This window comes from Alosa pseudoharengus, unplaced genomic scaffold, assembly GCF_046254945.1.
Source record: "Alosa pseudoharengus isolate Yale_2024_CS ecotype anadromous, Long Island Sound unplaced genomic scaffold, YU_APseudo_1.1 YU_APseudo_1.1_scf_4, whole genome shotgun sequence".
NCBI lineage: Eukaryota > Metazoa > Chordata > Actinopteri > Clupeiformes > Clupeidae > Alosa > Alosa pseudoharengus.
The window spans coordinates 36,395,184-36,421,261 of record NW_027468774.1 but is presented as its reverse complement, the minus strand read 5'-3'; the positions used below and the strand labels follow the sequence as shown (position 1 = coordinate 36,421,261).

The window sequence follows — 26,078 nt, the reverse complement described above, 5'->3', positions numbered from 1 at the left end:
AAAACAATGACATGCTAAGACTACATTAAGGAGAATATCAATAATAAACAATAATGTCAAATTAATTACCAGCCCAATTAAAATAAAACAACATTATATAAACCATAACACATAAGCGCTTAAACAACTAAGTATATGTTGAAGTAAATAAACTACTTGATGAGACATATTTTAGAAGAAACTTTATTTCCATATAAAATACATAAATAGAGCATCTGCAGGTGGGTCTACAGGCAAGAAATATTTTACAAATAGCAATTAAAGCACGTAATTATTTAGGTATTAAAGAGGATGTGGGACAAAATGAGACAGTGGCTTTTGAGCATATTTTGCCTTATATTATAAAGTGGTGAAAATATTAAATGCATACCAAAACTGTTTTGTTTCTTACTAGCAGAAATATCTCTCACTTGTGATCTCCTGGCATGACCACAATTCTTTTAACTTTATTTCTTACATCATGGCAATCTTAAGTTACACTTGAGGCAGCCATACATTTTGTAGAGATAGTAAGGGGCTTTTAACCATGTAACAACATGCTAATTGTATCACAATGTATGTGGGGGAAGTCAGCCCCTTACAAACCTAGCCTTTTCTCCACCAGTCATTCTTGGCACAGTCATACAGTGGGGCAAGGGCTCACATAATTGCTAGGACGGCATTCTCATGCAAAATAACCCAAACCATATCAGCTGTTAATGGCACAAACCACATACAAGAATGCATGACTGAAGGGTTCCTTTGTGCTTTTCATTCTATATAGGCATCTTTTTTATGTTTCCATAATGTGGACTAAAGCCTCTAAAACATCTGTTTGATATGGAACTTAAAATAATAAAAAATACAAAAACATTCAACAGAAATATATGCACAGCAGTTTATACAAGCTATCCTGCCGACGCTGAAGCATCAATACACCATTTCCATTTTTCACACATTCATTATAAATTCTTTCTGTTGTTGTTTGTTAATGGATATGTTGTATTCCTTGAAGATATCACTTCAAAATATATAAGCTCTAAGATATTGCATCTGACCTCTGAAATGATCTCTATGACCCTTCGCAGGCTAACCACCAAACACGTAAAAATAAAACTCTATTGTTTAAATCCATAGCAAACGTACCATACATGTATACAAGCCTTGTGAAGAAAGGAGATGATCATATATATATATATATATATATTGCAATGTCCTATGGGAACAGAGGGTTTCTTGCAGTGTAAATGTCTACGGGCTGTGGAGCAAGGTGGCTGTAGGGTCAGTGGTGAAAGACCTCCTGAGGGCTCTATGCAGGAGCGGTCTTGAAGGTGCTCCAAGCATGGAAGCAGCGTGTAAAGCAATGGGGCTCGTTGCCCTTGCGCACCAGTCTGAGCTTCCTTGGGTGCTCCGTATCCTTGGACCTCATGTGCTGGATGTAGACCTGATACAAATGACAGGTAGATAGCATGTCATATTCCCAAGTGTATTGAACAGCTGACTTGTTTTCAGTGTACAGTTTATTAGGTCTGTTGATGTTAAAATGTTGACCACTTGATCTCACCTGACAAGCTTTCAGACTTAGTTTGATTTCCACTTGGCTGGTTTGGGTGCCCACCCACATGTAAACCTGGAAGGCAATAAGAAACACCATGGCATCATCAAATCCTCAAAATGAACAGTGTTCTTGCATCTTTTTATATTCACACTTAAAGAAAGACGAAACAAAGACATAGACAAAAAGACTCACGAACAAAGCTAGATAGACAATACACTTGCACTGCAAACACATTGAGTGACTTGTGGGCCAAAACATCCTCTTTCCAAAGAAACTTTATACAATGCAGATAAATTCTGAATCAGCTACATGATAACATCACCCCCAGAGAAAGGTTTACCTCTTTTCCATTGTCCAGAAGCATAATGTCATCATCAGCAAGGTCATCTTGACAAAAGTCCGAGCACTTCTCAGATACAGCAAAGTATCCCTTTTCATTGGAACACCTTAAGCATGCAAGTAAACAGACAAATAATCAAGGCCAGACACTTGTTTTGCCTTTAAATTGCCTTTAAAATCAACATCACCAAATTGTGAAAAAAGGGATAATGAATAGGATACCGACCTAAAGAGTCTTGCGTATTTCATGTAATCAGCATCCTCATCATAAGGCTTTTGTGAGCCAATGCCAACCCAGAAGAAGTTTTCAGGCTCTTCTCCCTCGTTTATCACCTAGCAATGATTAGAATGGTGACAGGTCAGTACTTGTTTTTAATATTTTCTACCGAATGTCTTCTTAAAAAGATGGTTAACTCAATCAGCTTCGTTGCTGATTAATTATTTTACCTGCTTACTGTAGGTGTCATCAAACATGCAGTTCATGATGTCCTCAGCGAGTTTGGCTTCATCTGGGTCTGCGGCTCGGCCAACCCACGTGTACACTATTCCCTGGTTGTCTGTGCTCTCAAATGGCACCTGCAGAAAGCCAAACAAACAGCTATTGGACACTGGTTATTGTTATAAACGGTTAACAGGGCATAAGCACAAATATAAACATACCTTCAATATGAAGCAGAATTCTGAGTTGAGGTTGCTTGAATCGGTGAGTATTTGAATCGTCCTGAAATTCAAAAACAGGATATTAACACTGTCCATTTGTAACAGAAAGGAAAATGTTTGGCAAACATTTTCTACTTAGACCAAGATTTACTGCTCAACTATCACTGGTAACTAGCCAGTTAGTAAAGAGTAGCTTATGGTTACCTAGTACACAGGGCACTGCCATTCGTCCTGATGTGGTACAGACTTGGCTGGACATTGTCCACCTTTAACTTTCTCTTCCCTTTATGGATGATGAACTTCCTCTTGAAGTGAGAAAGAAACTTGAGGTTTTCTTGCTGTTGGGTCATTCTGACCACCTAGAATAGAGAAATATCACATTACTCCAACCCAATCCAAGAGTCATCAGAAAATAAAGATTAACCATTCTACAACACACCCCCTAGTCCGATCTCTATGATCACTGCTCAAGACAAAAAAGAAAAAACACTGGGATGATTGAAAAGGGGACACACACACCTCCAGCTTGCCGGGAAACAAACTCTCAAACTTCTTCTGCAGGCTGAAGGTGAATGTGAGCCAGCCCATGTTGGAGGCCTCCCTGCCTTGCCAGAAGTACACCACACACTGGAAGTCCTCTTCCGGCTGCTTCTCCTCATCATCAGCATCGTCTTCCCCTTTCTCCTTCTTCTTCTCTTTGTCTGCATCATCCTCGTACTCAACAGGCACCCAGTACCTGGACAATCACCAGAATAAAAACATCAATTTATCACCGTCTATTGACAACCACAAAGTAGAAGTTGCAACTTAGACGATGGTTATGCACTCTTGACTTAAATCCACAGTACACGATTCTGGTACAATGTTATTGCTATTAGAGCTCACAAGCCAATCAAATCACATCCAGGTCTGAGTCACTTGGTTTGCGTATTGGAGTAGAATTGTGGACTGCAGGACAAAAGCAGGACAAAAGAAAGCCATGTTTACCTGCATAGGAACACATAACAGTCCTGGGTATGAAAGTGACCAAACTCTTCCTCTGGCAAGCGCGCAAATTTCTTCCCTTCCAGAACAAAACCTTCCATTCCATCCAAATCTTCATTCCATTCTTCCATCATCGTCTCAGCCTGAGTGTAGAGATAAGAATTAAAAGCGAAGACTAGCGGCTTGAACACACTGCCTGCGTTGCGTGTTTACATTTAGGTGCCCATGTGACCAGTTTAGAGCAGCCACACTGCCTCAGTCATACGAGCGAACCAGCCAGAGAATAGAAGGGGGCGTCTATATTTTTCCGCTAGATGCTAGAAACTGGTTGATAGTCATAATTTACATTTAAAAGAGGAAAATGGAGGCTACACATGTACCATAAAGTAACAGAAACTGAAAGAAGGTTATCACATTCTGTCGATAAGTTAACATTAGGTGAAAGACAGCAGGCCTAGTTTTCCCTGCTTTCTCTTTCTCTGGCAACCAAGGGTAAACAAGATGACGTGACTGCTTTCTGGTAACAACTAATCCGCTTTCTGATCTTCATTTCAGCTCTTTAATGATTTATAGAGATTAACAAAGGCAAACTCTATGTAGAAATGATGTGAACACACAAACAGCGCCGTTCTGCAAATGTGACGGATGCAATGCGTCCAGGCAGTAAGACTAAATCCCAACTGAAATTTGGTTTTGTTCATATTGGTAGGCATTTTGTCTGATAAAGGTGCAAAAGATGTGATTAACAATCATCACGTTTTCATGCAGCCAATAAACAGTTTCAAATCAGTTTATTGGGAATAAACCGGATATGCGTGCGTCTTGTAAGCACCTTATTCTGATTGAAATAAACCGAAAAGGCCATATTTGTTTTAGTAATAAACCGTTTGCACACCCTAGCATATGCCTGTTTTAAACGGAATATCGGGTCAAAACACCTTAAACAGAATATGCTCCCAGAATGTTGTAGGCCTGCGCATGCTCAATTCACACAGAATGCCTATTTTCAGGCTGCGTCGCCGACTTATTCGGAATAATAATATGTAAACAGGAATATGGTCAAAACGTGACATTCTACTTGCATGTAAACAGGTTAAACGGAATATTGACATAAACGGAATTTGGGCAATAAACTGATTCAAAACCGTTTATTCCCGGCATGAAAATGTGATGAATCTAAAATGTCAGAACACTACATCAAAATACCGGTTCTTGATTGGTTACCTCACTGAGGGGCATTGGGGGCTGTCTAGGAAGAAACAGGGCCGTCAGGTCTGCCTTCATCTGATCCTTCTGCTCGGCATCCTTCTTCACCTTACCAGACAGGTTATCTTTCTGTTGGACACTTTCAGCGTTCCTAGTATAGTCCACCTTCAGCACATCATCCCAGTTCTTGAATTTGGACTTGAACACCTTCAAAGTGGGTTTGAGGTGACAAAAAATAATGAATGAATGAATTTTGACAAACAGTGAAACCACTGCCTCAATACACAAATATCAAAACACCTCCACATAGCCATAGATGTGTTAAACTCTTTTTAAATCTGAAGAATATAATAAACAAAAAAAGCACTGGTTTAACATTTTCCTGTTAGGTTGAATTGTAATTTTTGTTTTTAGTTTTATTGTTTGATCAAGTATTGTTTCTTTTTCCTTCATCTGTCTCACTGATGACATAGTTGCAAAGTATCGAATGAAAGAATACCATGAAATCTCATGTCATTCTTAAACCAGGGGCTTTACCTGGTTCTCGGTCCCCTCCAGGTTCCGGATGACCACAGCGTGTTTGGGCCGGTGCAGCATGCTACATAACTCCTGTCCCAGTTTCAGCGCAGCTGCTCTGACCAGCCTTGGAGATTTGCGTCCGATCCATATGAACACGTCAGACCAGCAGTCCAGGATGTAGACTCCTTTGGTGTCCAAAAGGCTTTGCAGCTGGAAACGACAGCAAGAGAGTGAGTTACAATGGTCACAAACATAAACACAGAGCAAGAGATACATGATTTACTTATTATTTTAATTAGCATTATTTTTTTATTTATTACTATTATTATTGACTACATTGACTTGAACTACATTGACTACATTGACTAAACTGACTTTATAGACCAGTTAGAAGATGTTTACCAGTCTGAGCTCAGGAATGACATCCAGTTTGAGCTTGTTTTTGTGTTCCACAGAGAGCTTGTAGTTGATCTGGGGAAGCTCCAAGTATCCCAAGCCCAGTCCAACCTAACATAACAACAATTGTTTTCAACAAGTCTAATAATTCACTAGAACTTAATTCTAAATTTTGATGGGGTAAACAAGGTGTAAACAGGGCTCAAAGTGAGGAAAATGTATGTGCCTGAATTTATCAGAAAGTTATTATATAAAATTATATGTTTTCAAATCTTTAAATGGCCTGGCCACGCCGAGTGCCTGAAAACTTTGAGCCCTGTGTGGATCACAAGAGAGCACAGAGAGCTCCAGACCTTGTAAAGTTTGGGCCGAATTGGAGCAAAATCGTCGGGAACATGCTTCTTGATCTCCTCGGGTTGACCTCCAAGTGGTTCCCAAAACTCAGGGGGCTCTGCATTCTGCATAAGTGTTGTGATCTCAGCTTTGCTCTTTCTCTCATTCTTGTTGATCTTTTCTGCAAATAATCTGTTGGGACACAACAATGATGCAACTGTTCCACGATGATGGAAAACTAAGCACAACTATAGGTTTCAGTGATTTAACATGGCTGTCTAGGTTTACTGTCTACAAAACAAGGTGGACTCAACTGGTATGTGACATGTCTGATGACACAATATGGTGTTAACACTGCGCTATGGCTTCACTTCTCAGGTAAGATCAAATTGCAATTGCAAATTTGCAATAGTTGATATTTTTTTAATAAACGGAACATCAACATTATGTTGATGTTCCGTTTATTAGAAAATATCAACTATTGCAAACAACACAGTATATTAGTGGATCAGACATAATATTACATTGATGGTGCATAGAAATCTGATGCCGAAAGGATTGTATGGCAAATCTTATTTGTGTTTATTCTCGCATTTGTGTTTACACTCGTCACTATTGGTGGCAGCATTGGAGACCACAACAGAGGTATTGTCACAGCTTAGTTCGGGGCCTACCTGGCTTTTGTGGTGCCACTAAGTGTGGCATTTGCACCTCTCCACACAAAGAGCTCCAAGCCAGCGTCCAGCAAGAAGACAAACCTGAGACAAACAAGGCATGTGATAAGCATGATAAGGGCCTCAAAGCCACAAGGACCAATGGGCAGCCTTGTTTACAGAGGGAAGGATTAGAGATAGTCAGGGGCTTACCGTGGGTCGAGCGAGGATGCCTTAATAGGGACAGATTCCAATCTGATATTCTTTTTTCCATACACCCGGTACAGCCTGTAGTCAAAACAAAGCTTAAGGTGAGTAACAGTGGAACGCGCCCTGCACCTGTTCCATCCTAAGTCTTCAAGCAACGTTTCCCCCTCACCTTGTTGGGTACTGCGTGTCCTCAACAGTGTAGAATCCACTGGCAGTTCCTCCCTCAATGTATGAGATTTCATTATCAAACACCTGCGGGTTACAAGCATGTAAATTGAGTTTACTCAACTAGGTCAATATCATTCTAAACTATCCATGTGTTTCAGTCAGCCTTTTGAAATCAAAACCACTGTGTTATCAGAATGCTCTACAGCCAGAAATAATATATGGCAGAATGCCATACCATTACTTCCTGGAATAATGTACGAGAACAGCGGTCACAAAAGCGGAAGAAAACTTTGATGACTGTGTGCAATACTTTTCCTGTAATATCTTTACATTTTGGTCACCAACAATATTAATGGGGAATCAGATGTTTTGGTTTACACAATGGTGGCCATTGTGTAAACCTAAACGAGACTAGATCATTAATGCATTTTCACCACCTACTGGTGAAATGCATAGAACCAGGGTAGGAATTTCACGGCGGCCACGGCCGTCGTAGCCCCTTGCATTGGCCGTGAGGCCCCTTTGAAAATCAGAGGTTTACAGGCCACGGTGGCCTTGGTGCCCCGTTATTTCAATATTCTGCTTTGCGTCCTACTGATAGCGATTTTTATTTAGCGTGTGGCCTGTCAAAATAATCTTAGCATTCACAGCGCAAATTAATTTAGTCTTTTACGCAGTGGAGAAAGTGACAGCGCAAGAAAGAAAGTGCGTCCAAATTCACCCATTCTTCTCAGTTGAACTACTCGCGAAGTAGCCTATTCATCACACAGACATCACAAGTATCACATGAAAGAGCTTTTTCTCAGCTTTTAAACGATGTTAGCCGATAATTGCTCTGTTGAACAGTTCGCGAGAAAAGTAAATAATATAATTCAATTTAATCATACATTCTACTGAAGGTTTTGCGTCCCATGATCTCCCTACCCATTCATCTCGGTGGAATACTTCACGAACCCTTCTTTTAACACATGACAAACCATATATCAGAATAAACAGCAGACCTTACCGAACACAAAAGTGTAAAGCAGTCCCCTGTACAGTTAGCCGTTCCAGAGTAATCTAGTTTTGAATTTGCATTTGAATTCGACATGCATGGATGTCTCCAAATTTGGGCTTTACGTTTTACAATGTGTTTAAATTGTTCCACATGATTTTATAACGGGCCAAATACAAAATAAATGTTACAAATATCGCCTATATTGGTAAATCATAGGACAGCTGACTAAGAGTTTGTGAAAGTAGCCTTAATGATCACAAAATGCTAAGCATGCATCTAGGCTATTTGAGTTTCTTAAAGCTGAGCTGTGCTTAAATTTTTCAATACATGATTTCATAACAGGCCAAATATAAAATAAATGTTATATATAGCCTAGATATCTGCAAATATTAGATGATCAGATGATTTACAGTTCTATGTAATATGTCACGTTTCATATTTTTTGTAATGTTTCATACAGTGATGCAGGTCTACTGCAGTGAATAGGCTAAATACAACTTTCATCATTTTTATAGCCTACTACTGTATAGTTAACTTTGGCCTTGGTGCCCTGACATGTGGCCTTTGTGCCCCCCACCAAATATGCCCAACTGAAGGCCAAGTGGCCTTGCCCCCAGAATGGTGAAATTCCAAGCCTGCATAGAACACAACAATCCTATGGTTTATGTATCCTGTAGCCTCGTTTGGTTTACATTGGCCGCCACCTGAATAAGGCGAATTGATAGCTAAGGTCCCTACAATACAAACACACCGATAGATAAGCAAATAACCTAAACAATAGCTGAAAGCAATCCCTTGTTTTGGGGTTTTATAGCTTCCTCAGAATAGTCGAAAAGGGAGTCATTGTACTATGCTTACTGCATTGAACTCCTCACTCTCATCTCCCATTTCCTCACGGATTGTCCGGCATTCCGCTCCCAGGTAGTTGCGCAGATTGACAGCGTGGATGGCAGAGCCGGCCTTTTTGTCCAAAGTAGCCTCCTGCCCAATCCAATAGAAGATCTGCCAGTTCAAGGCACCATTGTCATCCAAGCTTGTCTGGAAAACAAACAGAACATGAAAACATGTTTCCAATTTTGAGGAGATAAATACGTGTTCAATACATGTTAAAGACCGGGTGGTGGGTCCAACCTTGAGCACAATGTAGGAGTCAGCTTCGTAGAACTTTCCATGGAAGGCCTCTTCCACCTGCATGGGCACAAAGTTCTCAATCTGCCATATTTGGACGCCAGGTATCTGACCAGCATCTTCAGTGAAGAACTCAGAATAGTCAAGGTGAGGCTTCTCCAGCTGCTTGTCCCAGCGCTTCGTCTTCAGGTCCCCATATTTCATATCCCCGTTTTCCTGATGATACGCAAGAGACCAAGGTCCAACATTAGTGGAAATGCACTTCATGTAGTTATGTTCATACAACATACTTGTGAGGATATCTTTTCTGGAATTAACTGACAATTAATTCCAGATCCTTGGTGTCCTTGGTGCTATTTGTGCTAAGCAACAATGACATTCTTAAAATATCTTAAAATAGTGGCCTTATAAAGGTGGACTTGCATCAGCAATGTTCTACTTCATTTTTCATATCTCAAGGCACACGAAAGTTAGGTAACTGCACTGCATGTGTGCTGAGCGTGCTGAATATTCTTACCTCAATGGATTTGTTCTTTTCCTGGGCCACGTCCGACATGCCCTTCAGCACCTGCTTGGCCTGGTCATCCTGGGCTGAGTCCTTGCGTCGCCTCAGTCTCATCTTCCTGGCGAGTGGATCTCGCTGACTGGTTCCTATAAATGCAACAGGCATAACAGGGTCAGACACCATCAGGATAGGGGGGGAAAATGTTACACACATTGCCGGCATGGGAGGTGTGTGTGTGTGTCACACAAGAGAGATAAAGATTAATTTAAGAACAATTGCAGTTAAAACTCAAAAAACCTAAACAATACCTCCACCTGCTGCAGCCACAGTCGCCGGTGAGGCTCCAGCCAAACGCAGCTGGTTCTGCAGGGAGAAGTCAATGTTGTACCACTCAGCTGTCCGATCCACTGGCTTGGGAGGCATCACCAGGTTAGGATTCTCTCGGACATCCAGAACCTATAAACAAGATTTAAGTTACACACTAGTCCATAAAACCTGGAGAATAAAGCACTTCAGAACAACTACCATTTTCTGTTTTGTTTGCTCTAATCTCGGGGAATACCATCACCAACGTTGTTCAAAGTTGCATGAGCATCTATCTCAAAATCTCAATTTCCATGTAACATAAGCAAACACAACATACAAAGAGCTCTACAAACAAAGAGAAATAACAGAGAGGAAAGATGTTGCACCATCTCTTGATGTTTATGAGGCAGGTGATGTAATTAGTGGGCAAGATAAATAACACAGGTATGGGCTTTTTTGGTAAGTCTCCAAGTGCCCTAAGAAGCTGTTTAAAAGTTTTGATCACACTTACTTCCAAATCAGTAAGGAAATGGATAGCCTCTGGCAATGTCACAAGGCGATTCTTGTTCAGCACAAGTTTCTTCAGCTTGCCGCACCTATTGCAGAGATTAATGCCATGTGTCAACACAGGAAAATACACCACATCTAACTGTACAACATCTCCGAAGATAAAGCATCAGAAACACACACCTGCATAACCCTTCAGGTACGAGCTCCAAGTTATTATTAGCGGCCATGAATTCCACCAGGTTTGACAGCTTCCCAACTCCAGATGGCAATCCATCGAAGTCAAGCTTATTAGAGTTCACATACAGCTTCTTCAACTTGGCCAACTTGCAGATGGCAGACTGTGAATGAAGCAGACAAGGAGACAAGGACATCTCTGGAAATTAGGAAGAGTAGTCTCACAAACCTGAATGATCTTACGATTCAATAGCAGCCCTTCTAGCACTGTAATCTGGCCAACTACAAAGTATTACTGACAAATAATAAGCTTGAAATCTGGGCACGCTGTTTCAAACATACAAAAACAGCAAGGATGGCCATTACCGGAAGTGAAGTGAGCTGATTTCTGGAAAGGTTTAGTGTCTCCAGCTGTGTCCACTGATCAATGCATAAGGAGAGCTCAGAGATCTGATTGCTGCTCAGGTTAAGGCGCTTCAGACTGGCCAAGGAGTAGAGGCACTCTGGTACCCTAGTCAGGTCATTACAGGACAGATCCACATCTGGAAATAAGGGACACACACACACACAGGTTGGTACCATACTCATTCTTCATAGCATTAGCAATTTAAGTGGAATGAATGAACTCCAGTGAATGATTGCTATTGTTCTCCTGATTGCATGCAATTCAATGCATCCAACAGTTGTACTGTATGCGAACATTCATTACCCATTAATACCCATGAGTCAATGCTGCTGTAATACAATGCTATCTACAGCCACCATATGGGCACACCCCTCCCCCAACATAATGATCAAGGGTTAGAGATCAAGGTAACACTTTATTTTAATGTGTCGCTGTTACAGTGTACCTACCTGATTAGTTACAGTGGTACAACCTGTGTAACAACATATACTATCAGGTACTATCATTGTACTTGCATTATGTATTTGTGGGTACCTACATATAGTTGTTATATTGTAATACTGAGTGCTTTTACAAAACTTTGCCAATTTGCCTACATTTTCATCAGAGGCAAAGAGCTGACCTGAGACCTGCTGGATGGGGTAAATCTGGTCATGATAGATTTGATATACAAACCATTCTTAGCTCCAGTCAAGGCCTCATTGTCTTTAGTGTACATGTAACATGTACATGTACCTGATAGTACACTGTAACAGCGACACATTAAAATAAAGTGTTACCGAGATCAACATTGAAATGTCCTTGTGAATAGCTTGTGAGGCCATTGTTACATGTAAAATATGTCCAGTTTCAGCCTAGATCTGCATTCAGTTCATGGCAATGGCATCAGGTTCCTGTTACAACCACTGAGAGGAATTCTGGCTTAGCCTGATTTCAACATGATGGTCAGCAGACCAGGTTGGGGTTCTGCTTTAGCCTATTTCACGCCCCACTCAAATAACATGTTTGTATATACCTGCTAAATTAGCAAGGCCTTCTAAACTGGTGGGCATGTTGCTTTGAGTGCGTTGCGTGTTTCTCAAATGTAGGGTTTGAAGAGCAACCATGGCTGGCAATTGTCTGTTCATAAAAAAGAAAGACAGAATCAGTAAGGCATGTTTTCAACACATGCTTTTGTAGCATGCTAATAACTAGCTGTATATCAACAATGGCTCTTATTTACCTTAACTGGGCATGCATAAGGGGATTGTTGTTCAGTATTAACGTCTGCAAGTGAACCAAACGTCTCATCTGGGGAGGCAGGCTATCTAATTTATTGTCACTTAGGTCCAAGTACAGCAGGTCAGTTAGGTTAATGAACAGCTGGTTTGGTATGTTGTCAATGCTAGAGTAGAGGGGGAAAGGAGAAAAAAATAAGTTAAAAGGGAAATAGTAAATACATCAAAGTACAGAGTAGTCATGACCGACATGATAACCATGTCTATCAGGTAGGTTGTTGTTTCTCACCCATTGTGACTGAGGTTAAGAACCAGCATATTCCTGGAATTCTCCAGGTCCCTTGGAATTTCAGTCAACTGGTTATAGCTCAGATCCTGAGAAGAATATAAAACGGCTTAATCCTTGTGCTATGTCTCTAATCCAAAAAAAGCATTTCACAGTATCAAGGCTTAAAAAGCAAGGAAAATGTCTGTACCTCAAGTTATCAAAACAGCAGTCATATACAATCTCCTATTTTCAAATCGTAACGGCCCAGCCCACGCCTGAATTTAGGCACAGTGCCTGAATAGTTTAAGCCTTGCAGTATCTTTGTTATAAATAGACTGGGTTATACATCTGGCTATTCCTCCTCACACAGAGGCGTCCTCATAAAATCAAAGGGCGCAACAAGGGCAATGAAAAGTGTGCAACTTCTCAGTTGCCTGTTAACAGATGAACAAGTGGTGTTCCAAGACAAAACCCCAGTATGTGGTAAAAGAAAGGGGGAATGTTTACATACCAGTACCGAGAGGTCATCCAGCTGAAAAATATCATCTGGAACTCCTGTGTTCTTTAAGTTGTTTGCTCTTGCCACAACAGCCTTGGGTGTCAGAAAAGAGGCATAAAATAGGCGTAAAGTTATGAAGACAAGGATTATTATATTAGAACTCTCACAATTCACATATGAGGTCTTGGTACAGGCTAAACTACACAGATTTGTTGACAAATAATCCATGTCGGCCTAAAATATGCCAAAATGATTATTTCTATTACCCTTAGGTTGGGAAGACTGGAGAGCTCTCCATGTAAGGTTGTCAAGCTGTTGTGACTCACTGACAAATGTTCCTAACAGAAAAAAATAACAAAAAGTTATAATAACAAAATAATTAAAATAATGGTAGTAGCGTAATTCAAAATAGCTAAAAATACTGTAATCACCAGCTTCTGGAGGGAGGCCAGCTCCTCTGGAAGATAGCAAAGTCCTGTTCTGTTTAACTTCAGCCATCGCAGGCTGGACATAGATTTTACATGCTCCGGAAAGTAGCCCCCCTGAAATCAAGACATAATGGTTAGAGTCAAAACAAACGCCGGGATGGCCATTTCTGAAGTTAATGTGCATAGTGGTGACATACTACAAATCAATGGATTGAAACATTCAAGAAAGAAATGATGTCATGCCGTTTCCTGACTCACTTGTGGGTGTGCCTCTAAAGCAACGCTATTTCTTACACTAAGACAAAGACTATAACTTCTCCAACAGGACTTGAGCAGTATCGTGGTAGTGGTTAAATATGCTTAAATATACAGCATTCATAACATGAGGTAGCATAACTACAAAAAACAACGTCCACCAAAGACAACATAAACACAACAGACAGGCTGGCTAACATCAGAGACTGCTAACGTTCACACCAACTTGAACAATGTTGAGAAACGCAGTTAGCTGTTATTACACAGCTGTTGGAAAGCAGACCGACCTCGAGCTATATTAACCTACTTTGTTATTCTTCTTTAGTTTCTTACTTAGAGCATATCAGCTTATTTAAATGAATAGGATGAACTTATAACAGATCAGCAGCGGCACAAGACAAGGGGTAACGTTAATCAATCAGCTAACATCAGCTAACCGACCAAGTTTTAATGTGCTAACGTTATGCCTGTCTTAGCCCAGACACTAACGCTATAAGACAGACGCCAATATAATTAATATTCCTGAAACAGGCGTCAATATTTACCTTCCTACTATTAAATGACCAATGTCTGAGCAAAAAAAAAACTAAAATGCCTTAAATTGAGAACACTTGTGTTCCCATGCAATTTATGACAGTCGATTGCTACCGCCCTGGCAGCTAGCTAGAGAGCTAGGTTAGGCTTCTAGTTCTACATAACTGCTTATATTATGCTATCATAGCTAGCTCATGTTAGCCAGTTATCAAGCCCTTATGCCTAGCAAGCTAAGGCTAACTAACATTCAGAAGAATACAAAACCTAACCCGACATAAATACAAACTACTAGCTTCTAATCAACCATTTACAAATCAACAAAAGGGCCTTACTTTAAAATCGTTCCCACTTAGGTCTACCCCCCTGATAAAGGGGAGAACTCCTGTAGCAGCCATCACGGATTCAGGTTGACAGACTTTTCAGGCTATTTCTGGTAGTGTTCAAGAATTTGACCAGACCCTGCAGACAGCTGCCGGAAGACACACCCGTTTCTCAAAATGGTACAGTCCGCTTCACCCATAGACAGTAAAAGAAAGGCTTCTCCCCATGACTATAAAATAATGTGACCCCGTGGCCCTTCAACACCAATGCCTAAATGTTTTTGTTTTCAATATCCTCAATAATATGTTTTCCCCTGTTTGAAATAACCTACACCTTATCCTTAAATTTATGTCCAAATCATTGACTGTATACAGTCAGTCACTGTCAATAAGATGACTGCATACAGTCAATGGTCCAATGTAATGTTTCAGCATTTACAGACATTTTAATGAATCATTCTATGTTAGCGGAAAATATGCAAAAAATATCAAACACAGACAGATTTATTTACATTTATTTACCAATTCAACAGAAATAGTTATGTAAAATACAGCTTAATTTAAGAAAGGAAATCAAATTTCAATGGCATAGAGATGCAAAGCCAACTATAAACTTGATTTGAATTCTATGTCCAATATTTGTTTTTTACATTAAATCATGTTTTGGACAGTCCTGCTTAATTGCCCTGGGGGCATGTTGTCCGTGTGTGTCCAGGCTGATGGCATATCCCACAAGTCCTGGGTCTCTTGGCCCCCGGGGCTTTTGTCGAAGGAGGTCCTGTCTTTCTTCCCCTTCTTTCTGTTTCTCCATTGTTGAATCCTCTTGAGACTGATGGAGAGATTTAGAGGGGAACATTTTTACAATACATGCCACAGCCTACAGTATGTCAATATTGTGAAATACAGAAAATGTTGCAAATACTAGAAATGTTAAAAATATATTCATATATATTATATATGTACATTGTATTTATATGTGTATTTATATTTTAAACGGTACGAGTCAGACAAACTAGTGTTTTATCAAGGGTGGAGTACTCGAGTATCATACCTGATGGTGGGACGTTCTCGTCAGCCCACTGGAAGAAGCCACACTGCTGCTCGCGCGGTTTCCCACAGGTGTGAAACATGCGCCCTTTATTGGGCCCATCCTTCATCACTGTTCTGGTAACGGCCGCTTCATTACAGTTACACATGGTCTCGTCTCCGTTTCCACCACCAGACCCTCCGTTCATGAACCCTTGGTTTGTGTTGCCAAACCCAAGAGATGGCCTGGGAGGCTGAGGGGTTGGTCGAGGAGGCTGGTTTCTCCCTGTGGTCTGCCCTTGCCCCTGGTCATTCGGCTGGTCTGCCCACAGGAAGAAATTACAGTTGCCCGAGTTGCACTTGTAGAACTGCCGACCTTGATTGGGACCTTCCTTGCGCACGGTGAGGAGAAGGGCATCCTGACCACAGTTGCACACCGTGGCGTTGTTTTGGACAGCGGCAGGTGGCTGGCTCGACCAGACAGGTCCAGGGGGAGGTGGAGCAGACGGCCTGCCACTCTCAGCCCGAGGCCTTGGGGCGGGAGGTCTACTGCTGTCAGCCCTGGGCCTTGGACCTGGGTGGGCTCTGGGCTGAGACTGCTGACGTGGGGTAGCACTGAAACTGGATTGACTGGCTTGTCCTCCTCCTCCTCCTCCTCCTGGCCTCAGGTACTTCAGATTCAGCACCTCTCTCAAAGTCTCATCACATCCACCGATGCAACCCACAAATTCTAAGGGCATCATGGGAGGAAGGCTTCCCCTCTTGAATTTCAACTTCAACCTACAAACACATAGAACATATTACTTTGCACAGTCTTTTAAGTGACAGATTTTTAGTGATGATGATGAATTGTTACTGAAATTAACTACACATAATTTTGAAGTATACCCTTCATAATCTTGTTTTGTATACTACTCCACACAAGTCAGCTAAATGTGTAAATATACATATGTGAATGAAAGGTAAATGATTAAGCATAAAAGTGAACCCATACATGTGCACAGGATGAGGTCGGCAAGTTGGACAGATGCTGTCGTCTCTTCTGACCTCCAGCACAGAGTCTGGGAACCACACGGCTGACTTGCAGGCGGGGTATCCTGTACATGACAGAAATTTCCTGCAAGGGGAAGTGAGTGAGGGAGACAGATAAACATTCACAACATCACAATGGATACTAAATAAAGGGCAGTAATGTTTTAATGTCAGGCCAATACTGCCTATATGTGCCATAGTAGACTACTTGCCCGAATCTAACTCAATTTACTTTACCATCTGTCTCTCTCAATAGACCAGGGTGCTCATGTACGAAGCTTGCGTACGCACAAAAATGTTGCGTACGCCATCTTTCATGCTCACGGTCGGATGTATCAAGAGTAAATTAATGTGAGAATGAGCATTTCTCCTGGGTTTCTCCACGCCAAATCCCCATCAAACCCTGTTATGCAAACCCTGTCACCTACTTGCAGACTGACCAATGAATCTGCCAGTGTCTGACCCTATAGCCACTGCCACTCTCTGCCACTCGCATTTTTCATCACTTCATCACTTTTTTTTCATTTGCTGATTTTGGAGGTTGCAGGTTCGAATACGGATGGATCCACAAATGATTTTTCATTATTATCAATATTGCGAGATAGGCCATTTTCTCGAGTGGCCTTCTAGTTAGTATATTAAAATTAGTGTGATTGAGGGAGGAGAGAGGGTGGAGTGTAGTGCTCGTGCATATGTGCTTAATGTCACGTTATTTGGGATGTACAAAGAAAAGCTGCCTGGAATGCTGCATATGCACAGTTACATATATCAGATTTCTTTTGTGCGTACGCTACTTTCCTGGTTTGCATGTACGCAATGTTTTGGTATGAATTCTTCGGAAGTCTTTCTACATGAGGCCCCTGATCTTTTTTGGTTTCGTGGGGGGTTGTCTTACGTGGTGCTGTCCTTCTTCTGTTTCAGGACCATGTCTCGGTTGCAGCTGGGACACTTCCGCACAGGCATGGGCAGCTCCATCTCCTGCTCTTGCTCTGTGTACTCCTGTGCCTGGCCTAGGTAACTTGACAGAGCCTGATCCAACCTGCCAGGGCAACAGGAGAGTAATAGTAACAACCATACGGCCATGAAAAACATAGAGAGAACTAGAGAGGTGCTCAGACAGCGCAGACTTCCACTGAGGCCAAATGCTATAACTAGAGTGGCTCTAGGCCAGAGCATTTAATGGGTTCATCTTATGCTGCATCTTTCCATCAAGTTTCATGAAAGGCCAGTAGTTTGTCATATTGCTCCAATGTCCAACTAATCAGGAGCTGACTAACATGTACGCAAACAAAACAAATCAAAACTTACAAATATTCTTCACTTTTTTCAGATAGACTGTTCTGCTCCACTGCTCTTCCTACAGAAAACAATACCAGGAGGCATTTTAAGGGTGCTGACTGTGGAACTCACTTCTTTGCCTTCTGTACAGATTCGATGAACACAGCCTTGTATTTGGCCACATGATGTCGCAGGACAGAGGCTTTATCTTTCCTTCCCTCAGAGACCAGTTTAAGGTCCGCTTCCAGCTCTGCTCTCAAGTCCGGCTTGGACATCTCATAGCCCATGGAGTTGTAACCTGCAAGTTATAAAGGAAATGCTATGAATCCATCAAGGGAGAGAAGACACCTAGGTAGTTTACACAAAACTAAAAATATCAGATTTTTACAGTATTTGCTCTACGTCCTACAGATACTGTGTGACACTAAACTCAACACAAAGAATTTTGGCAGACACAAGCATGCTCTAACGAGAGGTCATTTGTGAATCATCTTTGCCAAAGTTTTATAACACAACAATATTTAAGTGCACGTGACCCTTAATCTAGTGTAGCTGTTGTAGTAGTACATAACAAATGCAGAACAACCTTAGGGCCATTTACTGGTATTACATTTGTGTTTCCAAAAACAATGTAGAACAGAAAGGGCTGACCTTCCACCAGGCCCATGCCAAGCTCCCCTGGGAGAAACCTTTGGTCTGCAGTCAGTCCAACATACATTCGGCTTTTAATGGTCTCGATGTGATCAGCATGTGTGGCATCGGTGCCTAGAAGATAAAGTCATTAACACTTGTCTGTCACATTATTCACACTTGATATGGATTCCCAAGCACTTCATGAACACATTCAGGTACTCTCTGCATTTAATTTTCTTGCAATTTCAGAGGAGCTTAGTCGTACCAATGCCATGTTTTTCCATGAGGGAAATGAGGTCAGCTTCTGTCAGCAGTTGTGGTGGGCTCGTCTGTCCATCAACCATCTCTATGGCCGATGGCTGAAACTGAGACCCCTGTTCATAGACTGGAATTATCTAGGGCAGAAACACACAAATCCACACGGATCATTCCATGTTAAATCAGATACGGTTGTTGCTGCACCATATCAGATTTTGTTCAAACTTTCTCTATATCATAAATGGTTCCTAAACCAAGGTCTGCAAAATATTTCTGTTCAAATCTTAAGTTGTCTTACACACACTCAGTGCTATGGTAAAGGATGTCTGTGCTCTCAAATGACAGAAATTTACTTAAACTAACAGTAACTTTTTATGTAATTTATAAGAGAATACAGCAGGTTGTTCACCAGATTACCTGTCTGTATGTATGTATTTGCCTACCTTTGTGTACCATTTATCATAGGGGTAAACATCCAGATAGTTCCGGGCGATGATCATAAGGCCACTTGCAGAGAATTTCTCCTCAGCTATATCAATATCAACTGTGGTTTCCTGTCCCTGGGCATCCTGGGAGCAACAAGCCAGGAAATGGCGGACTATGAACTCATACAGACGTTTTTCGTTGCCCTATTTCAACAAAAAAGAAACAGTAGTGTAAAACAAGGCTATCTAATTTGTGAGAATACAACAAATTATAAATTGGCTACATCTCTGATTGAAAGCACATTTTTCCCATATATTTACATATTACATGTATTAATTTAGCAGACACTGTTGTCCAAAGTGACTTATATATGTCAACTATATTACAAGGGATTACATTGTCCCCAGAGCAACATGGGCTTAAGTGCCTTGCTCAAGGGCACAGCGGTGGAAGCTGGGAATTGAACCCACAACTTCTAAGGCTACTGCACGCTAGCCCAGCTACTTAACAACTACACTACCACCACCCTGTGCATATAAAGTGCATTATTCTCACTACACTACAATGCACTTCATCAACCACAGCAGCAATTATGTTTAATTCTGCACAGTCACCTGCAGGCTGTTGGTGTATTTGGTGGGGTGAATGGGGGGATGGGCTTGATCAGATTTGTTTCCATTTCGAGGAGTGGGCCCACCCCTATCCAGAATGCCCTGTGCAAATGCCCCCCACTCATTGTCCTGAGTCTGTTGCTGTACCAGGGAGGTCAAGTTGAGGTCTTTTGGGAAGATGTTGGTCTCAGTGCGGGGATAGCTGATAAGCCTGATGGGAGGGGGAAGAGGGGTTATTAGTTAATGCTTTCCATTTATGTTGCCACCAGCTCTGTAAAACAGACAGCCTACAGACTTACCCTTGAGTGTAAAGTTTTTCCGCTATTTTCATGGTTTCTTTCGCATTGATCCTCAATTTGCGTGAGGCCGCTTTCTCGAGTTCCTGAAAATATACATGAAAATCAAGAATGTACCTCCAAGGGGCTGTTTGGGAGCTATGTTATGTTTTTGAGTACTCATACTTACAACAGTGTCAAGAGGCTGTGGTCTCCATTTACTTTTGGGTTTACTTGTGACAGCAACCACAGTGGCAGTGGGATCCTAAGATAAAATAGGGAGATAAAAAAAAATCACACTCAGATGATATTGTCAAAACAGTTTATGGCACCAAAGTCATTAGAATAAATTCCTGTTCAAACTTCAAGTACATTTGTCTTTGACTTTTTGGAACATTGCATTACTCTTTCACTATGACAGACCCACCTCCATGCAAATCTGATAGAGTACAAGGCAGGCAGTATGGCTGAAGAGACGATGCCTTTTCCAAACAAATTCTACCATTTCCTCCTCATTTGGTTCATGGAGAACTGAAAATACAGAACCTCATTCATTTCAGAGTAAACAATAATGAAATGATGCATATGTTCCCGTGCAGAGCCAGACATATACACCTTTGTCTGCAAGACAAGATGTAACTGTCAGTCATTCCCAGAATCATATTGATTGATTGTTAATGAGTCCTTCATCAGCGGCACAGTGTCTGGTCTCAAACTAAATATAAACTGCTTATTAGACATGACCTCTCTAAGAACACACACTGTTAATATGACCACACTGCATTCTTTCTTTTTATGAGTGTCAGGTAACTGAAAGCCATTCAATTTACACCATGCATTGCCGTATATTAGTAACCCACTTACTCACCATGCTCTATCTGTTGACAATGCAACTTTACCTTTGATCTTAAAGAAGGTCTCAGGGATGAAAGCTTGGATAGATTTGAACCGCTCCACCACAAATCCCAGTGTAGGAAACTGGCAGCTTCCATAGCTTATGAGCTGATTGGCCAGAGATTCTGGGAAGATCTTCTGTAAGCGCATAGTCTGAAACCTCGTAAATGCTGCTCCTGGAGAAATATTCATTAATATCACAGTGTTAATAATTTCACAGATACTTTTAGATACAGTCAAATACATCACACAAAACATGCATAATGTTTTGTTGTGCCTTAATTACCAATATCAAAACAATTCAATGAACAAAAACTATTTACCAATTCGCAAATCTAGCTCTTGTCTGACATCCACTGCATCACTGATGTTGATATTTGGCTCTGTCAGTGTCTCACATGCTCTCCTGATAGAGTTTGGTGTGATTTCAGAAAAATGGGCTCGAAACACTTGGATGTTTGGCTTGACTGTAAGAGAGTTATAATGGAGGATTACATTTTGTATTGAAACCTTTGTTTTCACTAACCATTTTCAAATCATCAAGTATACCGTATTTTCCGGACTATAAGTCGCACCTGAGTATAAGTCGCATCAGTCAAAAAATGAGTCATGAACAGGAAAAAAACATATATAAGTCGCAGCGGACTATAAGTCGCATTTATTTAGAAAAGTATTTCACAAAAATCCAAAACCAAAAACAGAGACTATGTAACTGGATTATTGAGGCCAAAAAGATGAATGAAGACGAAGGAGTGAAGGCAGCCAAGAGGAGGGCAGGAAGGTAATTGCAAAGCAAAAGATTCACTGAAAGAAAATGCCATGTGGTACACCAAAATGTATTTAAAATGAGAATACAATGCAATCAAGCATTTTGGGCGATGTGGAGTCACAAGTTGGCAGCAGATTAAATGCTCACGAGAGAGAAAAAGATGCAGTTTGACTGAAGCAAGCCAGGCGATAGGCCAATAGGCCCAACGGTAATTGTAAAGCAAAAGATTCACTGAACAAAAATGCTGATATGATACATGAAAATGTAGCTAAAAATGTGGAGAATGCAATGCAATCAAGCATTTTGGACGATGTGGAGTTACAAGCCGGCAGCAGATTAAAGGCTTGAGAGAGAAAAAGATGTGGTTTTAAAAGGACGTGCAGACTGAAGCTGCAGCAAGCAGGTGATATTTAGAAATGTATTTCACAAAATCCAAGACTAAGAACAGACAGACTACTGTATGTCAGACAGAGGCCAAAAATATTGAGAATTCTACAGGGAATGTTGAAGATGAAGGAGTGAATAGTGGCAAGAGGCAAGCCAAAGGCTGCTGACAAGGGCCCGACGCTATTGTAAAGCAATTTACAAAAGATTCACTGAACAAAAATGCTGATGTGGTACATGAACATTTAGCTAAAAATGTGAAGAATGCAATGCAATCAAGCATTTTGGACGATATTTTGGCACAAGCAACAGAACAAATGCTCGCTGGCCACCTCTGAGGGAGCGAGAGAAAAAAAGATGTGCATTTAAAACCAGGGCCTAAATTTCAGCGCGGGATTGTGGGTATTGCGCATAAATTATTACGTATTGAGCATACTAATAAAAGTCCCGTCTAGCCATCATAGTGCGAGAAATTCCCACACATTATACAGCGCTGTCTGACGTTAATCTAATAATGGAGCGGCCTGAATGCGGGACTATTGACTGGACGGACCAACTCTGACTTCAATTGAACCCCATGCAGAGACGCGCGCGCGCGCAGGACCACTTTGGGGGTGCCTCTCTCTCTCTCTCTCTCTCTCTTAGCAGGATTTGTCACCGCTAAAGTCAAATTATAGCCTATAGGTGCTTCTACATCAACCGCTATCGACAGGAAAGGAAAACAAACGTTTAGTGATCAGGAACCGTCAGGAATTTTGCAAACACAGAAGCATGACAGCCTATAATATAACGCGAGAGAACATGGATGTGTTCTCCATTTGAGGAATGTTATAATCGATTGCGGACGTGAACAGACAGCTACAGACACGGAGCATAGTAGGCCTACTTTCACTTTCTGCATATTCACGTGAAAGATAATTAGTAGCAAAACAGCGATCAAATATTACATGGCAGTGAGTTTTGTTTTCAAATGTTTTCATGCATGTCTAGATAACGGGTGAGGAATGTTTAGGGGACAGACCAACGTAAATCCTCAAAGTATGGCTGGGCAAAGCACAGCACCTTTATTTGGACCATGGCTTGTAGGCTATTCGAGTCAGCTATAGGCCTTTATTTCTTGCATTTTACTGTGAGACATAGGCCTATACTTTTCGTTATAGGAGCGGCATAGGCCTATATCAATGACAATGGTTCATTAAGTTTCATGTATGAAAGAGTGTCGGGATTTCCATCCGCTTATTGCGAGATAAGGCATCCGCTTTCATTCATTCATGGAACGTGTGCTGTGCTGCAAGGGAAAACTTATTCCATATAGCCAAAGAGGTCTAAGATAGCCTACATTTAGTTATTTTTTAAATTATGCATGATTTACTTTTTTTTATAAAATTCGTAGGCTGATGCCTGGCAGCAACAATTGTGTTTAAATGTAGGTTATTGCTTCAGCCTCTAGCTCAGAAAGGGGCTGCGTGCGACTGGTAGCTTGAGAGCAACGTGTTGGAGACTCATGGTGTAGGATGATGACTTTTCATTGGCAACAATATTAAACCAACCAACAATATAAATTATTAAGAAGAGCTCTTTTATGAGTTAAATTGAAGCAAAATTATACTGGCTTTTATTTGTCCGAATCTGAGGGCCGGCTATAAATAGAATCCCGGCCATAATTTGAGCATTTAAGTGTGCATGTGTGTTTCAGGCATAGCAAGCACTAATCTCTGACTGAAAGTGCACAGGACTTGTGCATTTGAGAGCGCTCTCTCGAGGCTGTAGACGGTAATGTTTCATGTAGGGTTCATGTCAGTTAATATAAATTAACATTTAAAAACATGTTCAATTATATAATTTTTTTCATATATAAGTCGCACCTGACTATAAGTCGCAGGACCAGCCAAACAATGAAAAAAAGTGTGACTTATAGTCCGGAAAATACGGTAAGTATAGTATATAAGTATATATACTCTTTTGATCCCATGAGGGAAATTTGGTCTCTGCATTTATCCCAATCCGTGAATTAGTGAAACATACTTCTTGAATTTCCCCTTGAGGATCAATAAAGTATCTATCTATCTATCTATCTATCTATCTACTCAGCACACAGTGAACACACAGTGAGCTGAAGCACACAGTAATCCCGGCGCAGTGAGCTGCCTGCAACAACAGCGGCGCTGGGGGGGCAGTGAGGGGTTAGGTGCCTTGGGGGGCAGTGAGGGATTAGGTGCCTTGGGGGGCAGTGAGGGGTTAGGTGCCTTGTTCAAGGGCACTTCAGCCGCCTTCTACTGGTTGGGGTTCCCTCCGGTTCCAAGTCCGAAGCGCTAACCAGTAGGCCGCGGCTGCCCATCATTTGTTTTATTCAATCATTCAGATTGTACAAGCATAGGTCAGTTCTACAGACCACATTTACATGATACTGGAAAAACACTCACCTGCTTTGCAAACATCAATGACCTCAAAGCCAATGTTTTCTCCCTCTCTGTCACAATCTGTCCATATGATTAGGGCCTGGCATTGTCGAACCTCTCTCTCTAGAGTCCTCTATATGTAAACACAATAAAGATACCAAAGAAAGTTAATTTGGCACACTATATTATGACATGTGCAATTTTTGTTAAAATCAAACCTGACTTATACCTTTATTTGTATGAAGTTTTCTGGGCAATACTTTTCAACCTCTGCTTCAAACAATAAAACTGGATTACAACTGTGCCTGTAAAATGACAGGGGGACAGTTTACTGTATCTGTTGTTGGACACTGTACCGAGTCACTAGCTGACTAACCCTAAAACAACTCACCATTTTTGAAAAGGAGTTTTGAATTCCAAACCTAAGAGATGTCCAGACACTGAGGTCATGGTCACAGAGACATTCTGTAACAAGCCATGTACAATATAACCGTAAGTTGAAATATTGTAAGTTACATAAAGAATGTTTGCTATTTAGAGAACAACCTTACCTGTCCGAACAAGTTATACTCATACTCATACAACTTGTTGTACACGGATAATCCTTCTTTCTAAAAGTGTTCAAGTACACAGAGAGCGAAAACATGTTATAAACAAGGGGACGCTATATGAAGTGAAGATGCACACAAATCTGCCCATGATAGTGTCAATGAAGGAACAAGACGGCCATGTACTTACCCTTCTTGCCCTTCCATTTGACATAATCTCAGATATCCCCTTGGCTGCATCGTTCTTCTCAGCAACGCACAGAACTTTCTTAATCTGAGTTCGTCTGATCATGTTTTCTGACCCTTGCTGACAAAATCGTCTCTGCACTAACAGTCTTCTCACTTGGAGCAGTGATCTATTGATAACATTAATTATCATACTCTACTTGCTGACAGTGCAAGTAGTTACATTCTTAAAGGCAATTACAATTTCCTTAAAAATCGCATAAAAATGCCTAACATGTATATTACAAACGTGTGTGGCTAACAAGCTAAGTTACCTTGTGTCCAAAAGCTCTAACGTTAGCTCCAGTAGTGAGCTAACATTAGCTAACTTTAGCTAATTGTGGTTAGCCAGCTATCTGGCTACCACGTTAGGAAACAAAATCATCAGTTTCAAATATTCGTACTTTACTTGATGTACTACTTACAGACTACAAACGTGAATGGTAGGTTGTGATATGACGTTTATTTGGCTAGCCTGACGCTAGCCCGTAATTTTACAAATTCGGCGCCTATCAGCAATTGTCGTAATGTCCTACCGTAAAACTATTAACAGGGCCGTAACATTGGTTCGTATTTCTCGTTTTCTGTGGTTACTAATTTTTCAGATTTAAACAGTTCAATTAATTTACGTAGCTCTGATTTGCAATCGTTAACACATTCGTATCGACATATGAATAACACATTTTCACATTTTCCTATACTTCCTTGTTTAGATTCTGGTGTAGAATTAGTCACGTGAGAATGAACCACTGCCCACTCGCTTTAAAT

General features: G+C 41.0%; 2 protein-coding genes across 2 annotated transcripts; both read right to left on the bottom strand.

The window, feature by feature from the left end:
- Positions 1–167: 167 nt before the first annotated feature.
- Positions 168–14,670, bottom strand: flii (FLII actin remodeling protein). The gene is made up of 30 exons (XM_076266109.1): positions 14,565–14,670; positions 13,447–13,557; positions 13,282–13,353; positions 13,028–13,108; positions 12,538–12,623; positions 12,254–12,415; positions 12,047–12,150; positions 10,992–11,167; positions 10,632–10,789; positions 10,453–10,537; positions 9,944–10,091; positions 9,648–9,781; positions 9,134–9,346; positions 8,861–9,040; positions 7,007–7,089; positions 6,841–6,915; positions 6,649–6,732; positions 5,995–6,166; positions 5,648–5,752; positions 5,264–5,455; positions 4,745–4,933; positions 3,524–3,663; positions 3,056–3,272; positions 2,741–2,895; positions 2,537–2,597; positions 2,324–2,452; positions 2,103–2,209; positions 1,878–1,983; positions 1,544–1,609; positions 168–1,423 (listed from the first exon to the last, which is right to left on the bottom strand). The coding sequence occupies exons 1-30, from the start codon at positions 14,625–14,627 to the stop codon at positions 1,289–1,291; spliced, it is 3,789 nt and encodes a 1,262-aa protein (XP_076122224.1). The 5' UTR covers positions 14,628–14,670; the 3' UTR covers positions 168–1,288.
- A 381-nt stretch (positions 14,671–15,051) lies between these two features.
- top3a (DNA topoisomerase III alpha) lies at positions 15,052–25,985 on the bottom strand. The gene is made up of 19 exons (XM_076266106.1): positions 25,276–25,985; positions 25,089–25,148; positions 24,929–25,002; positions 24,767–24,842; positions 24,562–24,670; positions 21,309–21,452; positions 20,991–21,161; positions 20,519–20,622; positions 20,282–20,356; positions 20,116–20,198; positions 19,820–20,027; positions 19,223–19,408; positions 18,787–18,916; positions 18,540–18,653; positions 18,021–18,186; positions 17,506–17,649; positions 16,573–16,695; positions 15,604–16,358; positions 15,052–15,381 (listed from the first exon to the last, which is right to left on the bottom strand). Exons 1-19 carry the CDS (start codon positions 25,462–25,464, stop codon positions 15,230–15,232), a joined length of 3,063 nt encoding a protein of 1,020 aa, XP_076122221.1. The 5' UTR covers positions 25,465–25,985; the 3' UTR covers positions 15,052–15,229.
- Positions 25,986–26,078: the final 93 nt, after the last annotated feature.